At 37.9% G+C, this 24,694-nt stretch overlaps 2 protein-coding genes and 1 long non-coding RNA gene across 10 annotated transcripts; 1 reads left to right on the top strand and 2 right to left on the bottom strand.

Moving 5' to 3' along the window:
* Positions 1-692: 692 nt before the first annotated feature.
* Positions 693-15,303, top strand: LOC120014048. 3 transcript variants are annotated; one of them, XR_005471541.1, is made up of 26 exons: positions 693-831; positions 1,003-1,158; positions 1,477-1,586; positions 1,697-1,862; positions 2,017-2,117; positions 2,752-2,824; positions 2,925-3,060; positions 3,310-3,470; positions 4,189-4,313; positions 4,393-4,492; positions 5,099-5,195; positions 5,868-5,919; positions 6,275-6,376; positions 6,460-6,606; positions 6,792-6,948; positions 7,143-7,373; positions 7,462-7,616; positions 8,297-8,425; positions 8,544-8,661; positions 8,792-8,987; positions 9,513-9,624; positions 9,706-9,860; positions 10,363-11,824; positions 12,766-12,960; positions 14,292-14,888; positions 15,002-15,303. XR_005471541.1 is itself a non-coding variant. In XM_038865966.1 (25 exons), the coding sequence occupies exons 2-25, from the start codon at positions 1,023-1,025 to the stop codon at positions 14,760-14,762; spliced, it is 4,887 nt and encodes a 1,628-aa protein (XP_038721894.1). In that variant the 5' UTR covers positions 693-831; positions 1,003-1,022; the 3' UTR covers positions 14,763-14,996. The 3 variants fall into 3 exon arrangements, 1 of the variants encoding a protein (XP_038721894.1); XR_005471542.1 differs by having other exon boundaries at positions 695-831; positions 990-1,158; XM_038865966.1 differs by lacking the exon at positions 15,002-15,303 and having other exon boundaries at positions 14,292-14,996.
* Positions 15,304-15,733: 430 nt separating this feature from the next.
* LOC120014049 lies at positions 15,734-20,083 on the bottom strand. 6 transcript variants are annotated; one of them, XM_038865971.1, is made up of 11 exons: positions 19,930-20,083; positions 19,341-19,470; positions 18,814-18,915; positions 18,594-18,710; positions 17,968-18,498; positions 17,518-17,876; positions 17,309-17,408; positions 17,014-17,073; positions 16,561-16,644; positions 16,336-16,452; positions 15,734-16,162 (listed from the first exon to the last, which is right to left on the bottom strand). In XM_038865971.1, the coding sequence occupies exons 2-11, from the start codon at positions 19,401-19,403 to the stop codon at positions 15,860-15,862; spliced, it is 1,836 nt and encodes a 611-aa protein (XP_038721899.1). In that variant the 5' UTR covers positions 19,404-19,470; positions 19,930-20,083; the 3' UTR covers positions 15,734-15,859. The 6 variants fall into 6 exon arrangements, with proteins under 6 accessions (XP_038721899.1, XP_038721895.1, XP_038721898.1 ...); XM_038865967.1 differs by having other exon boundaries at positions 18,814-18,918; XM_038865970.1 differs by lacking the exon at positions 19,930-20,083 and adding an exon at positions 19,589-19,609 and having other exon boundaries at positions 18,814-18,918.
* Positions 20,084-22,640: 2,557 nt separating this feature from the next.
* Positions 22,641-24,309, bottom strand: LOC120014986. Its single transcript, XR_005471658.1, has 2 exons — positions 23,549-24,309; positions 22,641-23,357 (listed from the first exon to the last, which is right to left on the bottom strand). It is a non-coding gene; the product is annotated as an uncharacterized LOC120014986 (long non-coding RNA).
* Positions 24,310-24,694: the final 385 nt, after the last annotated feature.

The raw sequence follows: 24,694 nt of genomic DNA on the forward strand, positions 1-24,694 counted from the left end.
TACATGCGTGGACTTTATTTCCACCGTAAAGTCCCATATGGACCATAAACTTTATGGATTGCCAAATGCGGCAAACATATGTATATTAGATTGCTGTAGTAGAAGGATATTTCAATATGACTGCCTCGTAACCGTGCAATGCTAGGCAAGCGGCGCAGCACTACATCTATCTTTCGGTGAGATACGCTGGATTTTGACTCAATTTATTGAGTCGTCAAGTGTAAAATTTATGTGTGCACGGTAATACTTAAGTTTTAAAGGCTCAAGAAGACCAAAAAATGAGTGCAATATATGAATTTATGGAGGAGCTTCTCTTTGGGTTCTTGCTTTCAAAAGGCGAGTTGGATACTTGGAAAAGAAAAAGAAATCCAGCTTAATCTGCATATACTAATTCTGAAGATTCAATCATTATTGGTGGGACCAGGTTGCAGTATAGTCTGAGCTTTTGTTTATAAAAAAATTATGACGTGGCCCTAGCTAGCTGGCTAAGCCCCATTTGTGTAATTCTCTGGATTCTTCTCACGAACACACGCGCGCGGCGAAGACGATCAGAGCTTTTGGGTTTGATAAGTAAATGGGGCCAGCCGAAGCAAACCTTGCGGTCCACTCTCTAATTAGATGGGCCGACATGGGCCAAGAGGCCCAAGACTGTCCGCCCAAAAAGGTAACAAACAAGTCCTAATCAGTCTCGGTCTTTTCTTTCCTTCGTTCAAAGTTTATCTTCCTCTTTTGAACCGTTGCTGGTAATCTGGTATATGTTGTTCACATTCAGTTCTTACTTCTTTCTCTTAGACATCGTCCATGAATTCCCGTCCGTATTTTACTGACTAGGTAATATCAAAATTTCCTTTAAGTGAACACTCGAATCAGATCTCACATACTGCTCCTCTATTTATTTTCTTCGCATATTTGTTTCTAATTTCTTCCTTCATCCACGTTTTCATTAAATTTAGGTTTTCAGTATAGATAGTTGAATTTCGATTTGGTAGTATATTTGTGCAGGTAAAACAGAGGGCAGAGTGATGGAGTGGGCAACGTTGCAGCATCTGGATCTGCGGCACTTAGGACATGCGGTCGAAAAACCATTGCAGCCTCACGCAGCGGCGTTTCACCCTCATCAAGCACTCATTGCCGTGGCCATTGGAACCTATGTCATCGGTTTGTTGATTTCTCTCTTTCTTTCTTTACTTTGATCCGGTTGGCTGATTTTCTTATTCTTTTAGTGACTTTAGAATCAAGTTATGCCAATTGAATTTTCCGTGCAAGTGCTTTTGGTTTATGGAAATACTGGCAGCTTCAAGATTTGAGGATCTGTATATACTACTGTATATTAAAATTTGAAGATCTCTTTGAGTTTTACGTACTGAAATTGTTAGATTAGGCTCTTATTCAATTTATTGGATACGTGTTGAATAAAATTTCATAGAAGATAGAGATGAACTTAGGTTGTTGCTGATTAATCTCTTCTGCGTGCAGAATTCGATGCATTAACAGGAAGCAGGCTTTCTTCAGTTGACATTGGTGCAACAGTCGTCCGCATGGCTTACAGTGCTGCAAGTGGGCATGCAGTTATTGCTATTCTTGAGGTTTTAATCCCCTTATTTCCTTTACTGTTATGGGTTTCTTTAAGCTCCTTTATTTATTAGATGATTGATGGAGCTTTCATATGATTGTCTATATGTGCCACATTTTCTAGGATTGTACAATTCGGTCTTGTGATTTCGATGCTGAGCAAACTTGTGTACTTCACTCACCTGAAAAGAAGACAGAACAAATTTCATTGGATACGGAAGTCCATCTTGCTTTGACACCTCTGCAGCCTGTTGTTTTTTTTGGTTTTCATCGAAGGATGAGTGTAACTGGTTGGTTTTTCTCTTTGTTTCTTTAATTGTTCCACTGACTGGGATTTCGACCATATATTTTATTTTTTATGCCATTCTTTCTTCACAATATACTATCTCTACATTATTTGTTCCTATTAGGCTGCTTCTAACTCTTGAACTACTTTGCTTGAAGTCGTTGGAACTGTTGAAGGTGGGAGGGCACCGACAAAAATAAAGACGGATCTGAAAAAACCTGTTGTGAATCTTGCTTGCCATCCTCGGCTTCCAGTTCTGGTAACATTCTTGTTTGCTTTAATTGTCTCCCTTTTGGCCACCGATACAGTTATAAATGGTCGGATTTTAAAAAAAATAATCTTGATGAACCTTCATGCAATCTACTCAGAAAAATGTCAAATCCAATTTAGTATCTAATTAAGGAATACCATAACAACCTAAATCAACATAAACTAAAAAATTATATCATAATAATATATTCTGACATGTATCAAGATGAGTGTTTTCTGATTAGGGAAATTCTAACGACAGTGTACTTTGGATAAGTTATGTGCGCATGTCGTTTTTGTAGGTTTCTATTTTCGTTTGGTAATATTTGAGGTTGATTTGGTCGTTGTGGGGATTGAGTATTAGGTGTTTTTTTCTTGCTGCTTATTAGAAATTCATCTTCACTTCATTACTCGTCAGATTCTTCAACTTCTGACTTTATAAAGATTATTTATCCAATCCTTCTGCAAAATTTAACTTAGGCGATTAGAGTGGAATGAGACTGTATTTGCATCCAATTTGATCCTTTCATAGCTGTAGTTATTCTTGTATGTGATTGAGGAGTATTTATCCTAGCTTTGTGACTTTTGTGCTCAAGACTTCCTTTAGCAGATATTCGATTTTCTAATGTAGATCTCTCTTGCAGTATGTAGCTTATGCAGATGGTTTGATTCGAGCTTATAACATCCATACATATGCTGTTCATTACACTTTGCAACGTAAGATGATAACAACCCTTATTCTTAATTGTGGAGTATATCATTGTAGGTTTTATTCTAACAGATTATCACTTGGTCTCTCCTTTGGTTCTTGTTGCAGTTGATAATACTATTAGGCTTGTTGGTGCTGGTGCGTTTGCATTTCATCCGACATTGGAATGGATTTTTGTTGGTGATAGAAGAGGCACACTTCTGGCGTGGGACGTGTCAACTGAGAGACCCAGTATGATAGGAATGTAAGTTGTTTTCAATAACGCTGTTATCTCTGGGGATATAACATGGTCATGGTTATCATTGGCTTTAAGTTGTCAGAAGTTCTGAAATTCATTGAGTATCAAGTATGTTAATCAGGGGTTTATATAAGATCTTATCATATCTTAAGAAGCATGTAATGATGTAACTCTCCTGATGTCATTTTTCTATTTTCTTCTGTTGTTGTTATTATGTAGTTAAATTCTATTCTTTTGATCTTGATTCAATTGCAGTACACAAGTGGGTTCTCAACCAATCACATCAATTGCTTGGCTTCCAATGTTACGGCTGCTTGTCACTCTTTCTAAGGATGGAACTCTTCAAGTATGGAAAACACGAGTGATACTTAATCCTAATAGGCCACCTATGCAAGCAAATTTTTTTGAGGCCGCATGTTAGTGTTCCTTCTCCCCTGATTCTTTATTTTCTGTAAACCTGCCTTGCCATATGGCCAAACTTGTCTCTTCGGTTAAGATTGATACAAATCTAATGGTATATTAGTGCATTGTCTCTGCGGTGAAGCTTCAGACGCTGATCTAATTTATTGAGCTTTTATATTAGTTTTCTTGTATTCTTACTGAATAACAGCATGATAAACATACACGGATACACAAGGGACTGGCAATGACAGTAGAAGGTCCAAACATGACCAAGAGAGAGCAGTCTATAACTGAACTAAAACCTATATATCTGGAAGTTTGATGCAAAATGGCTTCTAATTTGTGATTTAACTGAACATCTTAACGTCTAACACCTGTTGTCAGTATCTTTTCTGGTTTCTGAGCTGACAAAAATGTGTTCAAAAAGGAAAATTTTACGTAGGATATACCTTTTGTATACTGTGATAGTCTATCCTCGGCATCCAAAAGTTAACAAAGAGGCAGAAGGCATAGTGTGTGCTCGTCTGTTTGTTTCATGTCATGCGTAGATACTGTTGATCCCGATCCAAGTTATGAAATTTCCATATGTTTAAATATACTTAACCTGCAACCTTATGAAGAACCAAATACTAGTTATGAAATTTTGAGAAGAAGAATCTATATGTGGTAAATTCTGTGCTTTCATGCTGAATGTGACGGCTGACTCTTTATCTTTCACATTTTATTTTGCAGCAATTGAATCAATTGATATCCCTCGGATTCTATCCCAGCAGGGTGGAGAAACAGTCTATCCCTTGCCACAAATTAGGAACTTAGAAGTTCACCCGAAATTGAATTTAGCTGCGCTGCTGTTTGCAGTTAAGAGCCACCATTGACATTGCTTGCATCTAGTTATGATCAGCCATCTAAAGTGTAATAATGCTTTTTCTGTGACAGAGTTCGGCAGGTGGTGACAATTTGAAAAATAGGGCTGCATATACTAGGGAAGGAAGAAAACAACTCTTTGCTTTTCTTCAAAGTGCTAGGGGATCTTCAGGTAAATTTCTACTTAAGATGCCTTCCTATAGCAAGGAAAAACAGTGATTTGATACTTGGGGTGAGGGGCCTCTTTGAATGACCGCAGTTACCTGTGCAAAAGCACAAGGTTTCCCTTGTCTTAAGAAAACTTAAAATTGTATGATGATCAATGTTTCTGGAACTTCATGTGGAAGTTATCATACTTCCGGCATGGTTAATAACAAATTTTATCTATTCTGTATTTGTTCAAGATTGCAACTGGCGCCATGGTCTTCTTCCAAATGAGCTTATGATCAAATTTAATTGCATATATGATGAATTTCACCAAAAATATGTTTCATTATAATCATTTTAGTTGTGGCTGGTACGTTTTAACTTACATGCATCATGTAATAGTTAACCACATCTTTTTTATTTTGTTTCTTTTCTTTACGAATGTGTTGGTTATCATGCTGTAACGTGTGCTGGACGTTCTGATTTGAGAGATGAAAATTCCTTCAGTCTTCGTATGATGTTTAGACTAAACCTTTCTTTTCTGTTACATTCTCATCTTATGGTTATTTTTTGTAGTGCTATGATTCCCAATTCCGTTATCAGATATTCTAATAGTAGCAATGATTTGCAGCATCTATTCTGAAAGAAAAGCTTTCATCCATGGGTTCAACTGGTATTCTGGCTGATCATCAACTTCAGGAGCAACTGCAAGAGCAACAGCTGAAGGGGTTAGTTCAGGACAATCATGCTTGTATATGCATGCTTTTTACTGGCTGTGGAGTTTGGATGTTTTGCATGTGTGCGTGCTTGTGCTCCCGCATACTGATTGAGGAATTTATTTGGTGGTGTCATAAGACATTTATCTTTTGTTTGTTCTTTTCTTGGTTTATTGTACCTATATGTGCATGGATTAGTATCTTTGTCCTATCTAATGTAATTCATGGACACAGGTTGTAAGCCTGTGCTGAAGCGGTTCGTTCAGGATAATCATGCTTGTATATGCATGCTTTTTACTGGCTGTGGAGTTTGGATGTTTTGTGTGTATGTGTGCTTGTGCTCCCGCATACTGATTGAGGAATTTGTTTGGCGGTGTCATAGGACATTCATCTTTTGTTTGTTCTTTTATTGATTTATTATACCTATATGTTCATAGATTAGTAACTTTGTCCTGTCTAACATAATTCATGGACACAAGTTGTAAGCCTATGGACATTTGGAATCGAACTATTAAATAGTCTTACTCCCCCCACCCAGGGCCCTTGTTTTCGTTCTTTTATGGGACTTTGATGCTCACATGCATTCGTGATGTCTTCGTTTGAATAATTTGTCATTAATTTATAACCTTTGTTTTTAGTTTTGTCAGTATACTATTGTTGACAACACATCATCTTTACTCGCAGGCAAAGTCACCTTACAATTTCAGACATTGCTCGGAAGGCGTTCCTGTACAGTGTAATTTTTTTCCCGATTACTTTCCCCCTCTTTGGTTTAACATTTTTTCCTTCTGTTACCTGCCTTATACATGTTGTACTAGTTAAGAGAGAACATGGGCATGGAATGGCAGTGAGGAGCAGGTTGTTTCTTTGGCAATTCCAAACTGTATGCCTGCTATTTTTCTCTCGTGTTCCCATCTTTCCACTTGTCTTTAACATATTATGTGTGAAAAGGTCGCAATTAAAATCTGCCTCTTCGTTGTATGATACTATCGCAAATTCAGGAGTGTGACAGCCCATGGTATTTTACCGTTTGCACATATTTCTTTTGATTTGATGTATCACTGACTAATTGCTTTTACATATGTGACCAGCATTTCATGGAAGGCCATGCAAAAAATGCTCCAATATCTCGACTGCCTCTGATAACAATTTTGGACACTAAGCATCATCTGAAAGATCTTCCTGTTTGCCAGGTGTTACGTTGATTTAGCATACTGTCTGATTTGATATAATCTTTGCATGGGTTTGCATCTGACTCCACTGGGTTTATGGGCAGCCATTTCATTTGGAGCTGAATTTCTTCTATAAAGAGAACCGGGTACTTCATTACCCTGTCAGGGCCTTTTATGTGGATGGCATAAACCTCATGGCATACAATCTTTGCTCTGGAGCGGATTCTATATACAAGAAACTTTATAGTTCGGTAATGTCGGAAAACTGTCTTGTTCTTGTTAAAAAAAAGTTGGAGAACTGCCTTGTTATTTTCTTTTTAGATAGAATGAGGTGGTGTACAATTAATTTTGCGCAGATTCCATTGATGCTATATGTGAATTCATACAGAGAATAATCCCCATAATATTGAGCAAGTAAATCCTGTCTTGGTTTCAGATTCCCGGAAATGTGGAATATCATCAAAAACACTTGGTTTACAGTAAAAAACAGCACATGTTTCTCGTTGTTTATGAATTTAGTGGTTCCACAAATGAAGTTGTCCTTTATTCGGAGAACACCGAGTTGGCTAACAGTAAAGGAAGCACACTCAAAGGTATGTTGTGCATCAAATATGTTTATTTACTGCTTTTACCTTCTGATATGTTCTTCTTTTTTTTCCTGATAAGTTCTGTTTATTATTATTTTTTTGTCAGTTGGGATTCAAACCTTTTGATATTTTCATATTTGCATGTCATAGAACCTGAGTGTTTTTTGTTTTTTTTCCATATTTACCTTGAGTTTCTGTAGGTCGAGATGCAGCATTTATTGGTCCCAACGAAAATCAGTTTGCCATATTGGATGATGAAAAGACTGGACTGGGTTTGTACACTCTGCCAGGGGTTACTTCACAAGAATCTCATGAAAAAATTGGAGAAATGGAACAGAAACAATCTGCAGATACAGCTGTTGGTTCTGTTCGGGGTCCTATGCATTTTATGTTCGAAAATGAAGTTGACCGTATCTTTTCTACTCCTTTAGGTGCTCGAGAAAATAAGGCCTGTATTCTGTAGTATGGCTTTCATACCTACCTTCCAAATATGCTGATTGGAATATTCTGTTGTTGCAGAGTCAACCCTGATGTTTGCTTGCAATGGAAAACTTATTGGCTTGGCAAAGTTGGTTCAAGGATATCGCCTTTCAACTTCAGATGGTCATTATATATCAACAAAAACTGAAGGCAAGAAGTCAATCAAGTTGAAATTAAATGAGATTGTTCTTCAGGTAGGCATTTCAAATTTTCAATCGAATTTGGGAGAATGGGAGCTCATTTTGTAGGAAACAGAACAATTGCTTTCGACATTGAAGTTGGGAACTTATGTGAAATAAATCTCGTTTACTAGCTGTAAAAGGTTTAATTACTCGAATGGATCAACAAAGGTCTTGGAGTATGTTGAAAGAAAAATCTAAAATTGTTGGTGGCCCGCCTCAGAAGTCGGAATGTATTTGTTCCCTGAATTGTTGTTATACTCCTGAAGGCCTATGTAGCCACAATACCAGCAGAATCTTCTTTTATGAACATTGTGGTCTGTTTGATTGAATGTACTTGTTTCCAATATGCGTAATTGTTTATGCCTGCTGTTGTATGAACTATCTTTATAAAGTGTGTTTCTTTCATTCAAAGAGTAAGTAATGTAATTACATCAAATGTGTTTTTACACGCAGTTTCCAAAAAGCCTATGAATAAAGGACGTTTTTTCATCCTGGTGGTACTTCTTGTTTGCTTGAGTAAGGCAAGAGATGAAATTTTCATTTTTAACCTATTTTTCGTGCAACTGAATTTTTTTTCATTAAAGCTGACATGAGCATGCATTTTTTTGAAGAAAATTGTTGCATTTTGTGAATGCGTTGAACAAATATTCTGGTTCTGTCATTGATGATCTTGGTATTTTTTACTTCTCCAGGTTCATTGGCAAGAAACTGTTAAAGGCTATGTTGCCGGAGTTTTAACTACGCATAGAGTGCTTCTGGTTTCAGCAGATCTTGATATACTGGCAAGCAGTTCCACAAAATTTGATAAAGGGCTTCCTTTGATATCCTGATGCATATAAATTTTGTGCCAATTTTGGCTCAACATTTACTTCATTTAATTGCTATGAATCGGGTGAAATAGGGTATTTAAGTTTGTTTAAACACTTGACTTCTGTGAACTTTAGATCCCTTTTATGGGTTGGGCCAGCACTTCTCTTTTCTACTACGACTGCAATCAATGTTCTTGGGTGGGATGGGATTGTAAGGACAATTCTCTCTATTAGCATGCCATATGCAGGTAAATTCCTTCCTTTTCATGATATAAGTTTTGAAGCAACCAGGTCTTCTGCTATTATTACTTGTTCTATGTCATTTATCGCAGTTCTGTACCATTCTTTTATTGAACACGTGAATGTTCTTTTCTGCAGTTCTTGTAGGTGCTTTGAATGATCGTTTGCTGCTTGCTAACCCAACTGAAATAAATCCAAGACAGAAGAAGGGGATTGAAATCAAGGGCTGTCTTGTTGGGCTTCTTGAACCTCTTCTTATTGGATTTGCCACAATGCAACAATATTTTGAGCAGAAGCTTGACCTGTCAGAAATATTGTACCAGATAACAACGAGGTATCCTTTCCCCTTTTTCTGCTTTGCTGTCTTTTCTACTGTATCAAGTTTTTCTTTGCTGATTTCTTTGCTAATATTTAATTTTTAACATGGTATCAGGGCGGCAGGTCTTGGATCCAAACCTTAGCTTCCGAAATTTAAACCACCATTTGTTGTTGCCCCAAGTGTGGGCTTTTGTATGTGTGTGTTTGTTGTATCCCCAAGTGAGGGTCTTGTGTGTGAGTAGCCTTAGTCTTGAGTCTCGTTTGTTGGGCCATCGGATTGCCCAGACCACACGTGAGGGGGAGTGTTAGAATATGTATAAATAATGAGAAATGTCCCAACCCAACAAGTTAACTTATTGGGTTGAATGACAAAGTAACTAATCTTAACACTTAACAATGAATATTTTGTAGATTTTGTGATTGTAATGTAACTTTCCATTTTTCCTGCTAAAAAAGGTACCGTTCTGTTAGCATTTTAGTACCTGATATTGGATCCTTAAATAAAGTGACATTTTGACATCATTGTTTAATCATCCTGAAGGTTTGATAGCTTGCGTATTACTCCAAGATCACTCGACATTCTTGCTAGTGGGCCTCCTGTTTGTGGCGATCTTGCTGTGTCATTATCCCAATCAGGTCCACAGTTCACTAAGGTGTGTAAAAGCAACGTGCTACTTCTCATAATCTGTGACTTTCTAACTCAAGTTTCTAAATGTATTGCAAATTGGAGTTAGGTGTTGCGCGGTGTCTATGCTATCAAAGCTCTCCGTTTCTCCACTGCCTTGTCTGTATTGAAGGATGAGTTCTTGCATTCTAGAGATTATCCAAAATGTCCACCAGCCTCACATTTGTTCTGCAGGTTTCGACAGTTGGGATATGCTTGTATCAAGTAAGCGCCTAAAGTGATAGGATAGACATCCTTGTCTACATTTAGTAATGTATTTACCATTTGTTGTTTTCAATGTCGGAAACTGTATTGATCTGTATCATAAATATATCAAGCATGTTAGATTTCCATTCTCTGGCATAAGGTTTAGTTTTTTGTCTTTTGGTTTTCTAGTCTTTATTTTTATTATTTGGTCTAGTTTTTTTTAACTACTTTTACTTTTATACTTGCATATGGTGGCTAAATGATTGACATAAATTGACACTACTAGATATAAAATTTAAATGACTAGTTGAATATATTGTTTAACTTCGCATGAATCTCAAAGATGCTGTTGGCTACTGGCAAATTAATTCCCTTTGCAGATTTGGAATCTTTGGCTACTTGCAAAGGATGCAATTGTCATTATATTTTGTTTTATAGATGGCTGATAGGTTTCTTTTCTATTGTTGACTTTTTAAGTTTTCATTCTATCTTCCTTCCCATAACAACTTCGTCTTTGTAGGTATGGTCAATTTGATATTGCAAAAGAAACATTTGAAGTTATTGCAGACTATGAAAGCATCCTTGATCTGTATATATGCCACCTTAACCCTAGTGCTATGCGACGACTTGCTCAGAAGCTAGAAGAAGAGGGTGCTGACTCAGAATTGAGGCGATATTGTGAAAGGATTTTAAGAGTTCGCTCTACTGGATGGACACAAGGCATTTTTGCCAACTTTTCTGCTGAGAGTATGGTTCCGAAAGGTCCTGAATGGGGTGGTGGGAATTGGGAAATAAAGACCCCTACTAATTTGAAGTCTATGCCTCAGTGGGAGCTGGCTACGGAGGTAATGCCATATATGAAGACTGATGATGGTGCCATCGCTGCTATCATTACAGATCATATTGGTGTTTGCCTGGGGGTAATGAAAGGAAGAGGAAATATTGTTGAAGTGAGAGAAGATAGTTTGGTCAAAGCTTTCAACCCTAAGGGGACGGACAGTAAGGCAAATGGTGTTCCCTCTTCTTTGGTTAAGTCTGTGTCTATTGCCTCCAAAGGTGTGCCCAATAGTAGTTTCAAGGGTGATTCTTTGATGGGTTTGGAAACTCTTACCAAACAGTATGCAGGTTCATCTGCAGCTGATGAACAGGCTAAAGCTGAAGAAGAATTCAAGAAAACAATGTATGGTGCTGCAGCTGACGGCAGCGGCAGTGATGAAGAGGAAGTATCAAAAACTAAAAAATTACAAATAAGAATACGAGACAAGCCAATTGCATCAACTACAGTGGATGTCAATAAGATCAAAGAAGCTACAAAACAGTTTAAGCTTGGAGAGGGTTTGGGTCCACCAATGAGCAGGACCAAGTCCTTAACTGGATCCCAGGACCTTGGCATGCTTTTACCCCATCCTTCTGCTACTGCAGGAGCTGTGAGTACTACCTCAGTTTCTCCCCTGACAGATCTGTTTGGTTTTGACTCGTTGACTCAACCAGCACCAAGATCACAGCCAGCGCCAGTGGCACAACCAGGTTCTGCCGAACCGGGTGTGGGAGGTACTGCCAGGCCAATCCCAGAGGACTTTTTTCAGAACACAATACCATCCCTCCAGATGGCCGCCGTGCTGCCGCCTCCTGGAACTTATCTTGCAAAAATGGGTCAAACTGCTAGAGGATTCGAAGGTGAAAAAATGGGGCCTACATCTGGGAATGCACCTCCAATGGATATCAATCATCCTGTTGGTGTTATACCCCCTCAGACAACTGAACAACCTGGTGTTCCACTTGAGTCAATTGGACTTCCTGATGGAGGTATTCCGCCACAATCTTCGAGTCAAGCAGCTGTTCTGCCCCTGTCTCAGGTCCAGGTATCTCAGGTTCCACCTTCTACCCAGCCTCTTGACCTTAGCGTTCTTGGAGTTCCTAATTCTGCTGATTCAGGACAACCTCATCCTACTTCACCACCAGCCTCTGTGCGTCCTGGACAGGTGCATGAACCATATTTTTTAATTTGAAAATAACTAATCTTTTATGAATTTTCTTAAAGTTATCGAAGTGTTTATGCTTCTGGATGGAATTTTTTTGGTGGTCAAGTAATTTTATCTTTCCTATTCCTTATGCACATTGAAGGAGAACTTTGTTGAAATGGTAAATTTGCTCCATTGCAACCTGGGCATCATTAAGTTCATATCACTAAATAGCCTCTCTGCCCCGTGGCTTTTGAGGTTGTATGCATCTGCCACCACAGCGGAAGCTTCTACACCGTGTTGTTTCCTTTTTTTTATTCCTTATGATCAGTGAGTATTATGAATTGAAAATAATCCAGTAGTTAAACCTCTTATTTGCCCTAGTTTGAGGAGCATACATACATGAATTGAAAATACATACATGAATGTATGCTCTAGAATCAATAGTGAAATGTATTGTTTTTGGGATTTAGGGGTTGACATTCTTCAAGTCGCTGTTTTGCAGTATCGATTATTCTAGGGTTTTCAAGAAAATTCCCAAATAAATAACCCAATCTTTTCACTGTTTCCGATTTATTGATGATTACCCTGTGGGGGTTGTTTCCCGTATGATATTTTACACCATTATAATTTGGTTGAGTTTTTCATAATCATATGGTCTTTTCTTTCTTCTATTTTGCGCGTGTGGGGAGAAAATAGAGTGAGAGTAACACAGGGTGCAAACAAATTGGGGGTCAGGGGGTAGGTGAGATTGGTGTTTGTAGACGTATGATGCAAGGGGTAGTTTTCTGTTCCGTTAATAAGGCTACTACTACAGACAAGCTTTGAGGGCTTGAGACTTTACCAGCATAAATTGACATTGTGGCAATAATTTGCTTGGATGCTCTATTTATCTGTTTTCAATGCAAGATATTCACTAAATTCTGTTTATCCTTTTCTTTTGGTCGGTATCTGAATGACAGGTTCCCCGAGGGGCTACTGCTTCAGTATGTTTCAAGACCGGGATTGCTCACCTTGAGCAGAACCAACTTCCTGATGCATTATCCTGTTTTGATGAGGCCTTTCTAGCACTGGCTAAGGACCAGTCTCGTAGTGCCGATATCAAAGCTCAAGCAACCATATGTACTCAATACAAGATAGCTGTTACTCTTCTTCAGGTACGGACATACTGTTGAAATCCAGACAAGTAAAACCACCTGTGACTGCTTAAGGCTTCAGCACCTCAGTCGTGGACCTTTACTTTGTTCATCCTTGTTGCTTCAGATTTTAATATGCTTTGGTTTTATACCCTCTAGAAAATATCTGGTAACTGGTGTCCTAGAAATTAAAACCTGGGTTCTGTTGCTGGAAATTGAGTAGATTCGACTGTTCAGAGTTTCAACCAGGTAGCTTTTGGTGTCCTTTTACGAATTATGATATTAGAGGTGTGGGCAGGGCCGCAGGGGTCATGGGTACATAAAAGACAACCACCATTGGTGTAAAACCTATTAATAGTGTGATACTGTGCTGCTACTCGTAAAATATGTGTTTTTCTATTTGGGCTTCAATGTTGAACTGCTTGACCCATATTTTGGAGTTTTAAGATTGGATTTACGATCATCTTTAAAAAATGGTTTAAGTTGCTCTCTATCATCCGATACATGTGCAAACTGGTTTAGAAAAGATGCCATCAGTTCTTTGTAAATGAATTTCTTTTTGCTTGCCATATGATGCTAGCCAGGTCTACGTCCATGAATCGTACGAGGTAAAAACTTAGCAACTCTAAACCATGACCGTGAACTTGCCTGAATTGTGTGGGTTTAGATTGCCTCGTTTGACCAAAACTAGTTGAACACGAACCCCAGTGTGAGCAAATTCACTGGCTGTGTATGGTTTAAATATTTTCAATTTTGTGCAGATGCTACGCAACTTAACATGATTTAACTGTAACATTGATGAACAAAACCTGCTAGTCTGCCTGAAATATCTATTTTATGGCTTTGGGTGATCTTTTGTCAGTTCCCCAGATATCAGCTCAACTTTAACCTGATGCATGAGTTCAGAACTTAGTTCAAAGTATGATAGCGACAATCTGATATAACCTGACATTGTCATGCCCTTGAGAATACCCTTTAAAACTGAAATAATATGCCAATAATGAGTTTGTGAAAACTCCATTTAACCTGTAGCTGTGGTGGACACCCTTGTCCAGTGCGCTTGATCTGTGTGGACACACTTGTGCGGTGGGCTTGATATGTATAACTTATAATCTTTAACTTGTAGTCCAGTTAATGCACAGCTTGATCCTGAGATGTGAATAATCAACCTAATTCATATGTTATACTATGTATCAGTGGCTTTGTTTACTTCAGGTAACTTGACGATTTTAGTTCCTTGATTGTGGAGCCTTTTGAGTTATGCATTAAACCTTGGAGCTTGTAGTATTTCAGTCCTCACTTAATTGTTTTAACACTATTTTTGAGTTCACAACTCGGTGATTCTGCTGCAGGAAATTCTTCGGCTGCAGAGAGTCCAAGGCGCCAATGCTATTAGTGCAAAAGATGAGATGGCGAGACTGTCACGACATTTGAGCTCCTTGCCTCTTCAGGCAAAGCATCGAATAAACTGCATTCGAACTGCCATTAAGAGAAACATGGAGGTGCAGAATTATGCTTATGCCAAGCAGATGCTTGAGCTCCTTTTGTCCAAGGCTCCTACGAGTAAGCATGATGAATTGAGAAGTCTGATTGACATGTGCGCTCAGAGGGGCGTGTCCAATAGGTCCATTGATCCGCTGGAAGATCCCTCCCAGTTTTGTGCGGCCACACTTAGCCGTCTCTCAACAATTGGATACGATGTTTGCGATCTCTGTGGGGCAAAATTTTCTGCCCTCTCAACTCCTGGATGCATCATCTGTGGTATGGGAAGCATTAAAAGATCAGATGCACGTGCAGGTCCTGTTCCTTCACCATTTGGCTGAGGTCTAAGCATGGACTATTTTGCTGGCATAACTTTCTGGTTTCCTATTACCCTGATGAAGCCTCAATATTGAGTAGTCCAATGTACACCCCATGCATGTTCGATGCAAATTTTAGTGTCTTATCAGGTATATAGTGTAATTATTTTTTCGTTTGTATTTTTTTCCATTTATTTTTCTCCTCATGTTTGTTATACTATCGGTTGACATTAATATTTATGCGCTTCTTTTGCTGCATGAAGGTCTGATAAATCCTGTTTCTGGTTCACGGTATTGTTGTCCTAGCCTCGGGTTTGAATCAAAACCTGGATGTTCTGGAATTAGTTGAAGCATTGGTTGCTTTCAGCAGTGTGTGTATTTATCATTGTTGGGTGTAATTGAGATATTTTTGTTGCCCATAAAGCTGGGTGATTGTAATTAAGTTGAACACTCATCCGAACCAACATGAAGTTCTTAATGCTGATTGTGGAGCAACCTTACTTTCATGTACCTGAAGTAAAAACATTGCTGACCATGTTACAGATGATATGGGTCACATTTCTTTCTCGTGTGGGGGTATGTTTACCAGAATACTTGAAAGCGCTTTGCTTTTTTCGCCCTCGTGGAAGGTATGGCGGCACTATGCCTGGACCCATCAAACTCAATCTGCCTCTTGATTTTATTGACATGGAAGAAATGTGGGGAACCCAGGTGTTCCACTCTGCACAGTTGTAAGCTTGGGTGGATTCATATCATTCATTGTACGTGTTTTCTTTTTCTTAGTTGGCCTTATTTACCTATTTCATACGTCAGGATGACGTCACCTCCATAATCAATCTTACAGTTGGATGGATTGTCTCTGGAAATTTTAGCGACAGCCCAAGATTTTCTCGTCATTTTGTGTGGACTCAGATGTCTCTCCAACATAAGTAGAAATAAGACACAGAGAAATCTTAGTCACTGATCCACCTGAAAGAAAATGGCCACTTGTGCTCTTATCCAAAACCAATCTCATTATTCATCCCCAATTGTATAGAAAGGCCCAACATTTTTTATGTACTATTGTATCTATAGACTCACAACTCCACTGTGGATGGAACAATGTCTTAAGGGACAACTTCTCAGCGGTGTAAAAGCATCCTGAAACTAAAATCATATGGCATTACTTGTACAAAGTGGGTGAGAGGTTCTCTTCCCCTACTTTCAATGCATTTGAGTGCTTCATCTCTGAGTTCATCAGGTAGCTGCAGGCAGACCCAATCAAGCAATGAATCCAAGTCCTTTGCAAAGTCCAGTAAGTACCAATCCAGCAGCTTAGGGATTATCAGCTTATTTGACTTTGAAATGGTAACTGCAGCCTGTAAATAGTCTCTCTTTGCCACTTCCAACTCATTTTCAACTTGAGAGGCTGTGTATACCCTCACCTACAGTTTCACAACATTAACTTTGGTCTCAATGCATATGAAATTGGAAATGGATTGTCAAAACAAGCTCCTTAGTAATCAAGTTAGCTTTTGGAAATGCATCGATGAACGGTTAAGTTGTCCAAATCAGCCAAATTGAAGTTCTGACTGTTAAAAGATGAGAACAGGCTTACAGCAGGGGAGGACCAGCTTCCGCATGAAAGTGCAAATGTAACCAATGGTTCCGAAAACTCCAATCCAAACATGTTACGCGCTTTCAACTCATCATTTTTTGCAGCTTTGGGACATGTCTATCATTAGAAGAATGGAGCATGGTTTCATAAATAATAGAATCATGGAAGAAAAACTGTTTTGGAAGCAAAATTAAAACACGACGTTAGGATGAAAGCAAAACTTACAAATTTCAAGTGATAAGGCAACCTCAAGATGAAATGCTCGATTGTAATTGCATTCACCAAGTGTCCACCCACAAGCATTGTTGCCTTCAGGAAGACATAATCAAAGTTAGTCAAATAAATGTAGAATCCTTGGTTGACACCATAAAATATGGAATATTTCTTCTTGACAATTGTCAAGCCACTCTTACATTTTAAGTAGACTGTGTGTGAGAATTGGTGTCTATGAAATCTATACTACAAACAGTTCCGGCTCACGGATGTGTCCAGAAGTCTAAATTTGAATGCAACTTTTAACTTCTAAAATTAAGAGTGCACAGAAGTCTAAGTTGCAAGTGTATCTCAAAATGTATAGTGATAGTAACAAATTAACCAAGGCAGAAGCAGAAAGAGTACGGATAAAGTTCATCAATTGAGAATATTTTGTCATTGTGGCAAATGAATAGATAGATATACCTTCTGCATCAAAGCAACCACCATTTCAGGAGTCTCAGGTACCCCATGCTCCAAAATTGCCTAACATCATGATAATTCAGAAATGTAAGCCTCTTGCTCATGCGTTTCCAGTTTCCACACAGTAAAATGACTAAGGGAAATGCACAATTTCTAAGCTACAAAAAACAAGTGAATCCTACAAAGAGAACATTCCAAGATCTGACAATAAAATGTTATCTATGTGAGTAAGCATTCTTAATCTTTGTTTCAACACATAGAACCTCTTATACACAACCAGGTCAGAGATGCATCTTACGTTCATCGTGCAGGAATTATAGGCATTTATCCAGAACGCAAGTTTCTGCTGATGGCCAAGGCCCTCTAAGTTGACAGTTGAAAGCTTCCCAAGTAAGAACCTGGAAATTATATAAAGACAAGCCAAACAGGCATAGACATCACAAACCCAATTGCCAGTATCAAGCACCAGAAATAACACAAGTGAGAAACCATGAGCAAAAAACTTACTTTAGTCTCTGGATCAGAAATAAAGCATTTGTCTTTCGGTTGACATCTATCGAACTAGCTTCAACTGCAAAGAGATGCTTATACTGACCAATATCTCTCCTTTTGCATTCATTATGGACACCATAAGGATCTCGAAATTCTGTTTCCTTTTCATTCTCCTGAGAAGACTGAGAGGGGAAAACCCCCAATTCTATTGCTTTGCCCTTGAATGTACCAAGTCTCAGAAAAATGCTTGCCAAGCACTTGACAATATCTTCAGATAACTTGTTCGGCTGGATGTCATCTTCTGATGCTCTATCATTTGAACCACCAGCATAGCTCTCTTGCGCTCTTTCTTGGTCTACTATTCTGCATTCTAGCTGAACATTCGAACAAAATCACAGACTATATTAAAGTGAATATCCACAATCAAATAGTAATTCACAACCAACAATGTTATTAAGTAAGAACCTGCAATTTTGAAGGATCTGCACATTTCTCAGCCAATTCATTCTTAATCGGAATTCTCTTCACAGGTGTAACAACTTTTCCGGCTTTTTTCTCAGGAGATTGCTTATCCTTCACCGAATTACAACATGATTGGTTCTCCTTTCCACGTCCATCTTCCATAAGAGATAAAGAGGAATTGGGTCTCCCAGAAACTTGTTTACCATTTGACGGCCTATTAATCCCAGTTCGATCAGATATGGTGGTATCTGAGGCAAATAACTTTCTGCTTGAAGTACATCTGCCAAGAGATGGTTGAGGTCTTGCTGTAAATGTTGCTGAACTGACCTCATTTTGCGACAGTGATCTTGATCGTGCATGTTTGGAAGTTCTAACTGGGGACTGGTCAATTGCATCACTCAAATTCTCTGCATTCCTCTTGGAGGAATTGTAGACAGCTTCTTGATAGAGCCCTTGCCGAAAATTTACAACCTGCTCTTCAAGTCTAACAACCTCCTCTTCTAAAACAGCTACTTCAGCAAGCAGCTCTAATGTCTAGAACAAACCAAATTACGATCAGCATTACTCTTTAACGAAGTTAAACGTACACATAGATATACATCAAGAACAGAAGCATCAATCATACTGACATATGGAGGGAGGTAAGGAGGTAGACGAGGTAGAGATCCCAAAGGCCTGGTAAAAGCTCTCTCTAGTGCTCTGTGGACATTTTCTTCATGTCTGAGCTTCTTCTTTAGCTTGTCGACCTGGGAATTTGATAGCATGACAATCAAGTTATAAGACATTGTGCCCATGATGGTATATAAACAAAACATACGGAATTTGTATACAAAGGGGAAATGTGAGTACATCTTGTAGCAAAGCCAATTTCCTTTCCCTATTTGATCGACGCCGATTTGTTGCAGTTTTTTGGGCACTACCAATTGTGCTCCCTTGAATCTCCATCTTCTCCTTCTTTGAGAATTCAATATCAAACATAACAAGTAAATTACAAAGAACAAAAAACAGTCAAAAAAGCAAATTTATTCTTTTCTTGAGGGGAATAAAGAAACCCAATCCAGATATAGATCTAAAGCGCATACTTTTTTCCGGAACAGAATCAGATTAACAATCTGCAATTATATCGAATCCTCCAGAACAAGAAATCAGAACCGAGACATTACTGAAGCATTTGTCCGAGTAAGCTGCTTCACTTCGAAATCAATTTGAAATTCCATTTCGGATTCCCATTAAATAGGACTAATGGCTTAATTCCCATAAAAAAAATTTAAGAAAATTTAAGAAACCCATCTCCAAATTCTTGCAGATAAGAACAAACAAACAAAATCTGAGGAAACCCAAAAAGATAAAGATGTAAAGAGAGTAAAGTAAGTTACTTTACTGTCATGATTTAAAGGAGCTTTCATGGCCTGAATCGCAGCGCGTACCCTGGTATTCATCTTCAATTTCACTTTCGTCGAAAACGAAACAACAATGCAGCAACGCCCCAATTATACAAATACTATCCTGCCAAGGACGAAAATGGCGACAAGTTATTTGGAAAAACAAAAGAAAAAAAAAAGACATAGAAAATTGGGAATATCTGTATTTAATAAAAACGAGGACACAAACAAAAAAAACCGACCCTTCGTTTCAGAGGGTGAAACCGTGAAATTACGACTGTAGGAATTCACAGAGAGCGGGAAACTTGAAACCAAGAAGAACCCACAAAATATTTGGTTTAATTTGTTTCGATGTCTTGTTTATTAAATAAATCAAGTAAAAACAAAAACATAAAACAATGGCAGAATCTCGAACAGAGCAAAACAGAACAGAGGAGATGAAGAAAGAACAAAACGACGAGGATTGGAGCACAGATTGTACTGAAAACTCAAATTTTATTTTATAAAGATGCCTATGGAATTTGTGAATAAATAAACAACGAAGGCATAGACACACAGACTCACTTCACAGACACAGACTCACTTCACAGTCTTGTAATAGTGCCTTCTCATCTTCTTCTTGGTAATATAAAGCTGGCAACAGAAGAAAGAGTGGAGTGTGGTGGGTTGTTTGTTTTGCACTTTTTTAGACTTTTTTTTGTGCGTTGTGTGTGTGTCAACCTTCTCATCCTCATCACCATAATCATAATCTAACGTGGCCCTTCGCACATCTTTTGCATCACCATCCTCTCTCTGCCTCTCTCTCACTACTGTGTATTAATATATCCAAAATGTATGGCCCCTCTTGTGTTTTCTAATTACGGTATCATAGTTAGCAGCTTTGAAGCTCCGTTGTCTTTGATGTGGACTTGATATTTGATATGTAGTGGTTGTCAATGGAGTTTTGTGTGATTAAGCTGACTTAAACTACTAACATTATAAAGAAAACTTGACCTTGTTTCTTTGTTTTTATATATCTTTTTAATGATGTTAGTGGAAGTAGTTAAAAATAATTTGTCAGCATGTGATTAGTTAATTACTCTAGATGATAAAGTTCTCATGCCAAAAAAAAATCAATAATTAACACATAAAAATATCAAAATAAGCCTAGTTTTATTTTATTTTTTTAATTAACATGGAACCACCTAATTGTTCACCAGTCACTAGACAATTTATTGATAAACCTCGGGCCACATAAAAGACTATACAATCTCTATGGACCAGTTGAGATTTGGGTTAAGACCCTGTACAGGAAGATAACGCAGGGTGACTTCGCACACACTAAACTGAGCAAAAGTTCATCTCACAAATTATAATAATGGAAACACTCATGAGATTTAAACTTAGTACCTTCTGCTTGAGCTAATTTTGTTCTTAAGCAGTGATTAATGATTGATTAAGCAGACTAGGCAACCATGAGCGTACTCAATAAACTGCCCGAATAATTAAGCAGGAATGCGTGATCCACCCGGTGGAACATTTATGAGACTACAGTGTCTTATGAATTATACTCATTAACTTGACATTATTTTAAGCAAAAGTCGCTTAAAAAAAGGTAGACTTTGATGCCTTTCCCAACGCATCTTATGAATATTTGTAATCGAGAAACAAGATTAGGTGCATGGATTTGATGATGCTTTTGCATATAATATTAAGCCTAAGCACGTGATCGCCTGCATTTCTTTATGAACACTTACACATGTGGACTCAAAACACAGCCATCTATGATATATACTTATATATTTTCTGCTTCTATAATGACTCATAAAACATCATTGGCAAGACCTTTTTGTCTGACGAAAAACAAGTGTTTTTGTTTTGGGTTATTCTCTTAATCAAAGTATAAATCTCCACATGAATGTGTTTAGAAAAAGTTGTAAACCAAGTGTTTGTGAAAATGCCCGACAGAGACATAGTCAAGGAAAATAAAATAAAAAAAAGTTGAATAACCTTCTGTTTAATGTTTATATTATACTGTATTGTTTAATGCAAGTGGGAGACATCCATTCTTGCTTCCTCTTAAGTTGAAGTGTTGGGAGGCTGAGTTGTAATAATGAAATGTAAGTCATGCGTCATGCCACTGAAATCATTCAAGTCCTTGTCCTTTATTTTTTGTTTATTCAAGAACATTGCTTGTACCTCCTCAATCATACCCATAAATGAGATTAAATGCACGTATTGACAAAAATTGGTAACGACGGCATTAAATGGATCACCGCAATAGACAAGATTTTAAGATAAATACAACTTAAGCATATCCTCCAACTAGTAATGGGTTATCTTTATTGGTTTTTTTTTTAAACGTGAAACTCATCCAGTTATTCACCGGACAACTAATTAGTAAACCTTAGGTCACATGAAGAACTCGCAACCTCCATACATTAATTGAGACCTGAGCTAAGGCCTAGTATAGGAAATAAAAAAGACCCATGAAATTTGAACTTGCAAGCATGACCTCTCACATGCATACACTAAGAGTTACCGCAATCAAATTTATCATCTTATCCAACTCGTTGTTCTAATAGAACATGAAAAAAAAAATGAAAAAAAAATGATAGCTTTAGTGTACTGCTTTCTATTTTGTTTCTTTTTAACTAATAGGTTGGCTGGATTATATAATTAGTCCATAAGGGAGAGAAAATCCTCTATAGATATGTACCTTATTGTAGCATGATTTTGGGTTAATTATAGCCTAGTTTTGCATTAGTGGCATGATCTTTTTGAGGGATGAGATTTATTTTCTAGACCCAAAAGAGATTTCCAATGAAGAATTCATGAAAGCTGCCATTGCCATTATATCTTTTGATTTGTGTGGTGGTCCCAATAATGATATGAAAGTATTGAAGTGATTTCCCATAGAATTTAGGGCGCATTGGATTGTGAGGGGCGTGAGACCAAAAGCTGAAAAAAGAAGAGAAGAAAAGAAAAGAAAAGGTGGAAACAGCGAATAAGTATTTGAGTCAGTATCCATAAAAAAGTAAACAGCATTCACATGCCAAAAGAAACAACCCTTCCTCTCAACTCACTGTCAAAATTTCAATAAAAGAAACTTGATAATGTTGTAATTTTCTCTGTATCAACTAATGTCCGCATTGAATTGGGATAATCCAACCGAATGATATATAAATTGAGATCTTGTACCTCTCATATACCGACACATTTTCTAGGCCTAAAAATTAATAGTCCGAATGAATAATATTCTTGATATGTTTAGATTTGAATTTCCGACATTGAGGTCTAGGACATACAAAAAAATTGATCCTTGAATAAGTGGAACCAACTGTTTTGAACAACAAATGTTTTTGCAGCTCTGGTTATGTCCAAAAGGTACATGTTACCCTGAAACTGGTTCTGCTAGATTTCTGGCACAAGTTCCAGGTGAGTCTTGTGCATTGTCCAAGACCATACATCAGGGCTACATGTCATAACAAACAATAAAAAACATTGCGCAGAAGATGACACCAGCAGTAGCCGTCCAGATGGGCATTCCGTTACAAACTGAGATACAGCACAAATCCATGGTCGGTGCGTTTGCAGTGTATTTACACCTGCCAAATGCACTATTTTTTTGGCTTGAAGGCATCGCATTTGGAAAAAAAAAAAGCACTTGCCCGAGATGTACGTTACGGTTTCGCAGCACCATGTTTCGCCCCAAACACTTTTCGTCATCCGCAAAGAGGTCAAAACACAACACTCTCAAACAGACCCGTTGTGTGAGATTTTGTCAAACTAGAAGAAAACTTCACAGTTCATCTTTTGTACGTTAATCAATAGCTCCTTGTCCTTTCTTTTAGGTTGCCCAAAGGATCAGGACCAGGACCCAAAGGACTCCATAAGCAACGACAAGTCCCAATCTGAATTTGCTGTAGCTGCGGTCCAACACATACTAGGAACTGGACCACTTGTCAATTTGTAATGGAGCCCCATACACCAAAACCAAGATTGAGAAAGACATTAAAGCCAAGCCAATCTCTGTCAGCAGTTTAGAAGAGGAAAAGAATGTGCATAAACAGTTAAACACAACTTGAGCCCAGAAATATAAAAAAAAAAACACAAGATCACAACGATTGTAATCGTATTTTGTTGTTAACAACTTCAAAATGGTCCCCCAGAATCGTATCGAGCGAATGATCATTCACAATCAAACACTGTACACATCTTACCCGAGTGCCGGCTCCAACAGAACCCAACCACGAGAACCGTTCCATCTCATCAACATCAGTCTCTCCTTCATGGAATGAAAAACCCATCTTTTGTATCCTGTGTATGTATCCTCGCAGATTACCTGTTAACTTTCAGGAACTGTGTATAACAGTGAAATATGATGCAATTATAGTCTGAAAACTTAGTTGAATATTTCTTGGAATAAATAAAATTTTCAGGCCTCTATGCCAAGACGACCTTCCTGCATCTTCAAGCCTGATATGCATAAACACCTAGTTATATGCATAAACACCTAGTTATCTACAGGGCATGGAGTTCATAGACAACCTTATGAGCATCAATGTAATTGACACAATTTCTTCTCTTTTTCTCAAAATTTAACTTGTGGTGCCAACCAAGTCAACACTTACTCTTACACATAACTCACACGACCCTGGGAGAACAAGAAGGAACCGAAAGAACAAAGATTTGTGTCGAAAGAAAAAATCCGACCTTTAAATCTTATCAGGCTAAAAGTACAAAGCCACATCTATAGCAATGCAATAAATGGGCTTCACAAAATTACAAAGAAACGCGTAACTCTACAATTATGGAGAAACTGAGAATTATACATCAACAAAATAGAGTACTTAATCTGTGTGTAAATTATAAACTTTTAAAAACTATATCCTCAATGGAAATTATTCCATCTCTCACTCTCTGTCATGCATGCAAAGACATTTAGACCTACTCATCCCTCTCCCCAAAATGGGATTGGGGGGGGGGGGGGGGGGTGGAAGAGGTTGTGCAATTTAAATAGGATGAACACCCTAAAACAGGAAAAGCAAATCAGTCATTCTTCTGAATACTGATAGGCATGCACATATCATTTGCATGCGAGCTTTGTTAGCAAACAGATATCATCATGAATGGGAAATTCTGGCTTGTTTTAAATATGTAAAAACAGTCTTCGCTAGTTTTCAACAATTCTATCAAGATGAGAAATGCAAAGTCTCGCTCTCTCACTCAAAGTATCTCAAGTATATGTAACATTAAACATATTTCACTAAACTGTAAATTAAAGGTGACATCAAATTGATTGGAGTTTGCATAAGCTTGGAGTTTTCAACCTCCTTTACTTCATTCAGAAAATACTGTTCAACTTG

The sequence above is a fragment of the Tripterygium wilfordii genome, chromosome 14 (genome assembly GCF_013401445.1).
Source record: "Tripterygium wilfordii isolate XIE 37 chromosome 14, ASM1340144v1, whole genome shotgun sequence".
Taxonomy (NCBI): Eukaryota; Viridiplantae; Streptophyta; class Magnoliopsida; order Celastrales; family Celastraceae; genus Tripterygium; species Tripterygium wilfordii.

What these genes read in the sequence shown, in the direction of transcription:
- LOC120014049 (XM_038865967.1), bottom strand. Translation starts at nt 19,403, where the DNA reads ATGAATACCAGGGTACGCGCTGCGATTCAGGCCATGAAAGCTCCTTTA. An exon ending in CTCCTTACCTCCCTCCATAT is followed by an intron (nt 18,499 to 18,593) that starts GTCAGTATGATT and finishes GGTTTGTTCTAG; the next exon opens with ACATTAGAGCTGCTTGCTGA. An exon ending in CAGATCCTTCAAAATTGCAG is followed by an intron (nt 17,877 to 17,967) that starts GTTCTTACTTAA and finishes TCGAATGTTCAG; the next exon opens with CTAGAATGCAGAATAGTAGA.
- LOC120014048 (XM_038865966.1), top strand. Translation starts at nt 1,023, where the DNA reads ATGGAGTGGGCAACGTTGCAGCATCTGGATCTGCGGCACTTAGGACAT. An exon ending in AAGTGCTAGGGGATCTTCAG is followed by an intron (nt 4,493 to 5,098) that starts GTAAATTTCTAC and finishes AATGATTTGCAG; the next exon opens with CATCTATTCTGAAAGAAAAG. An exon ending in TAAAGGAAGCACACTCAAAG is followed by an intron (nt 6,949 to 7,142) that starts GTATGTTGTGCA and finishes GAGTTTCTGTAG; the next exon opens with GTCGAGATGCAGCATTTATT.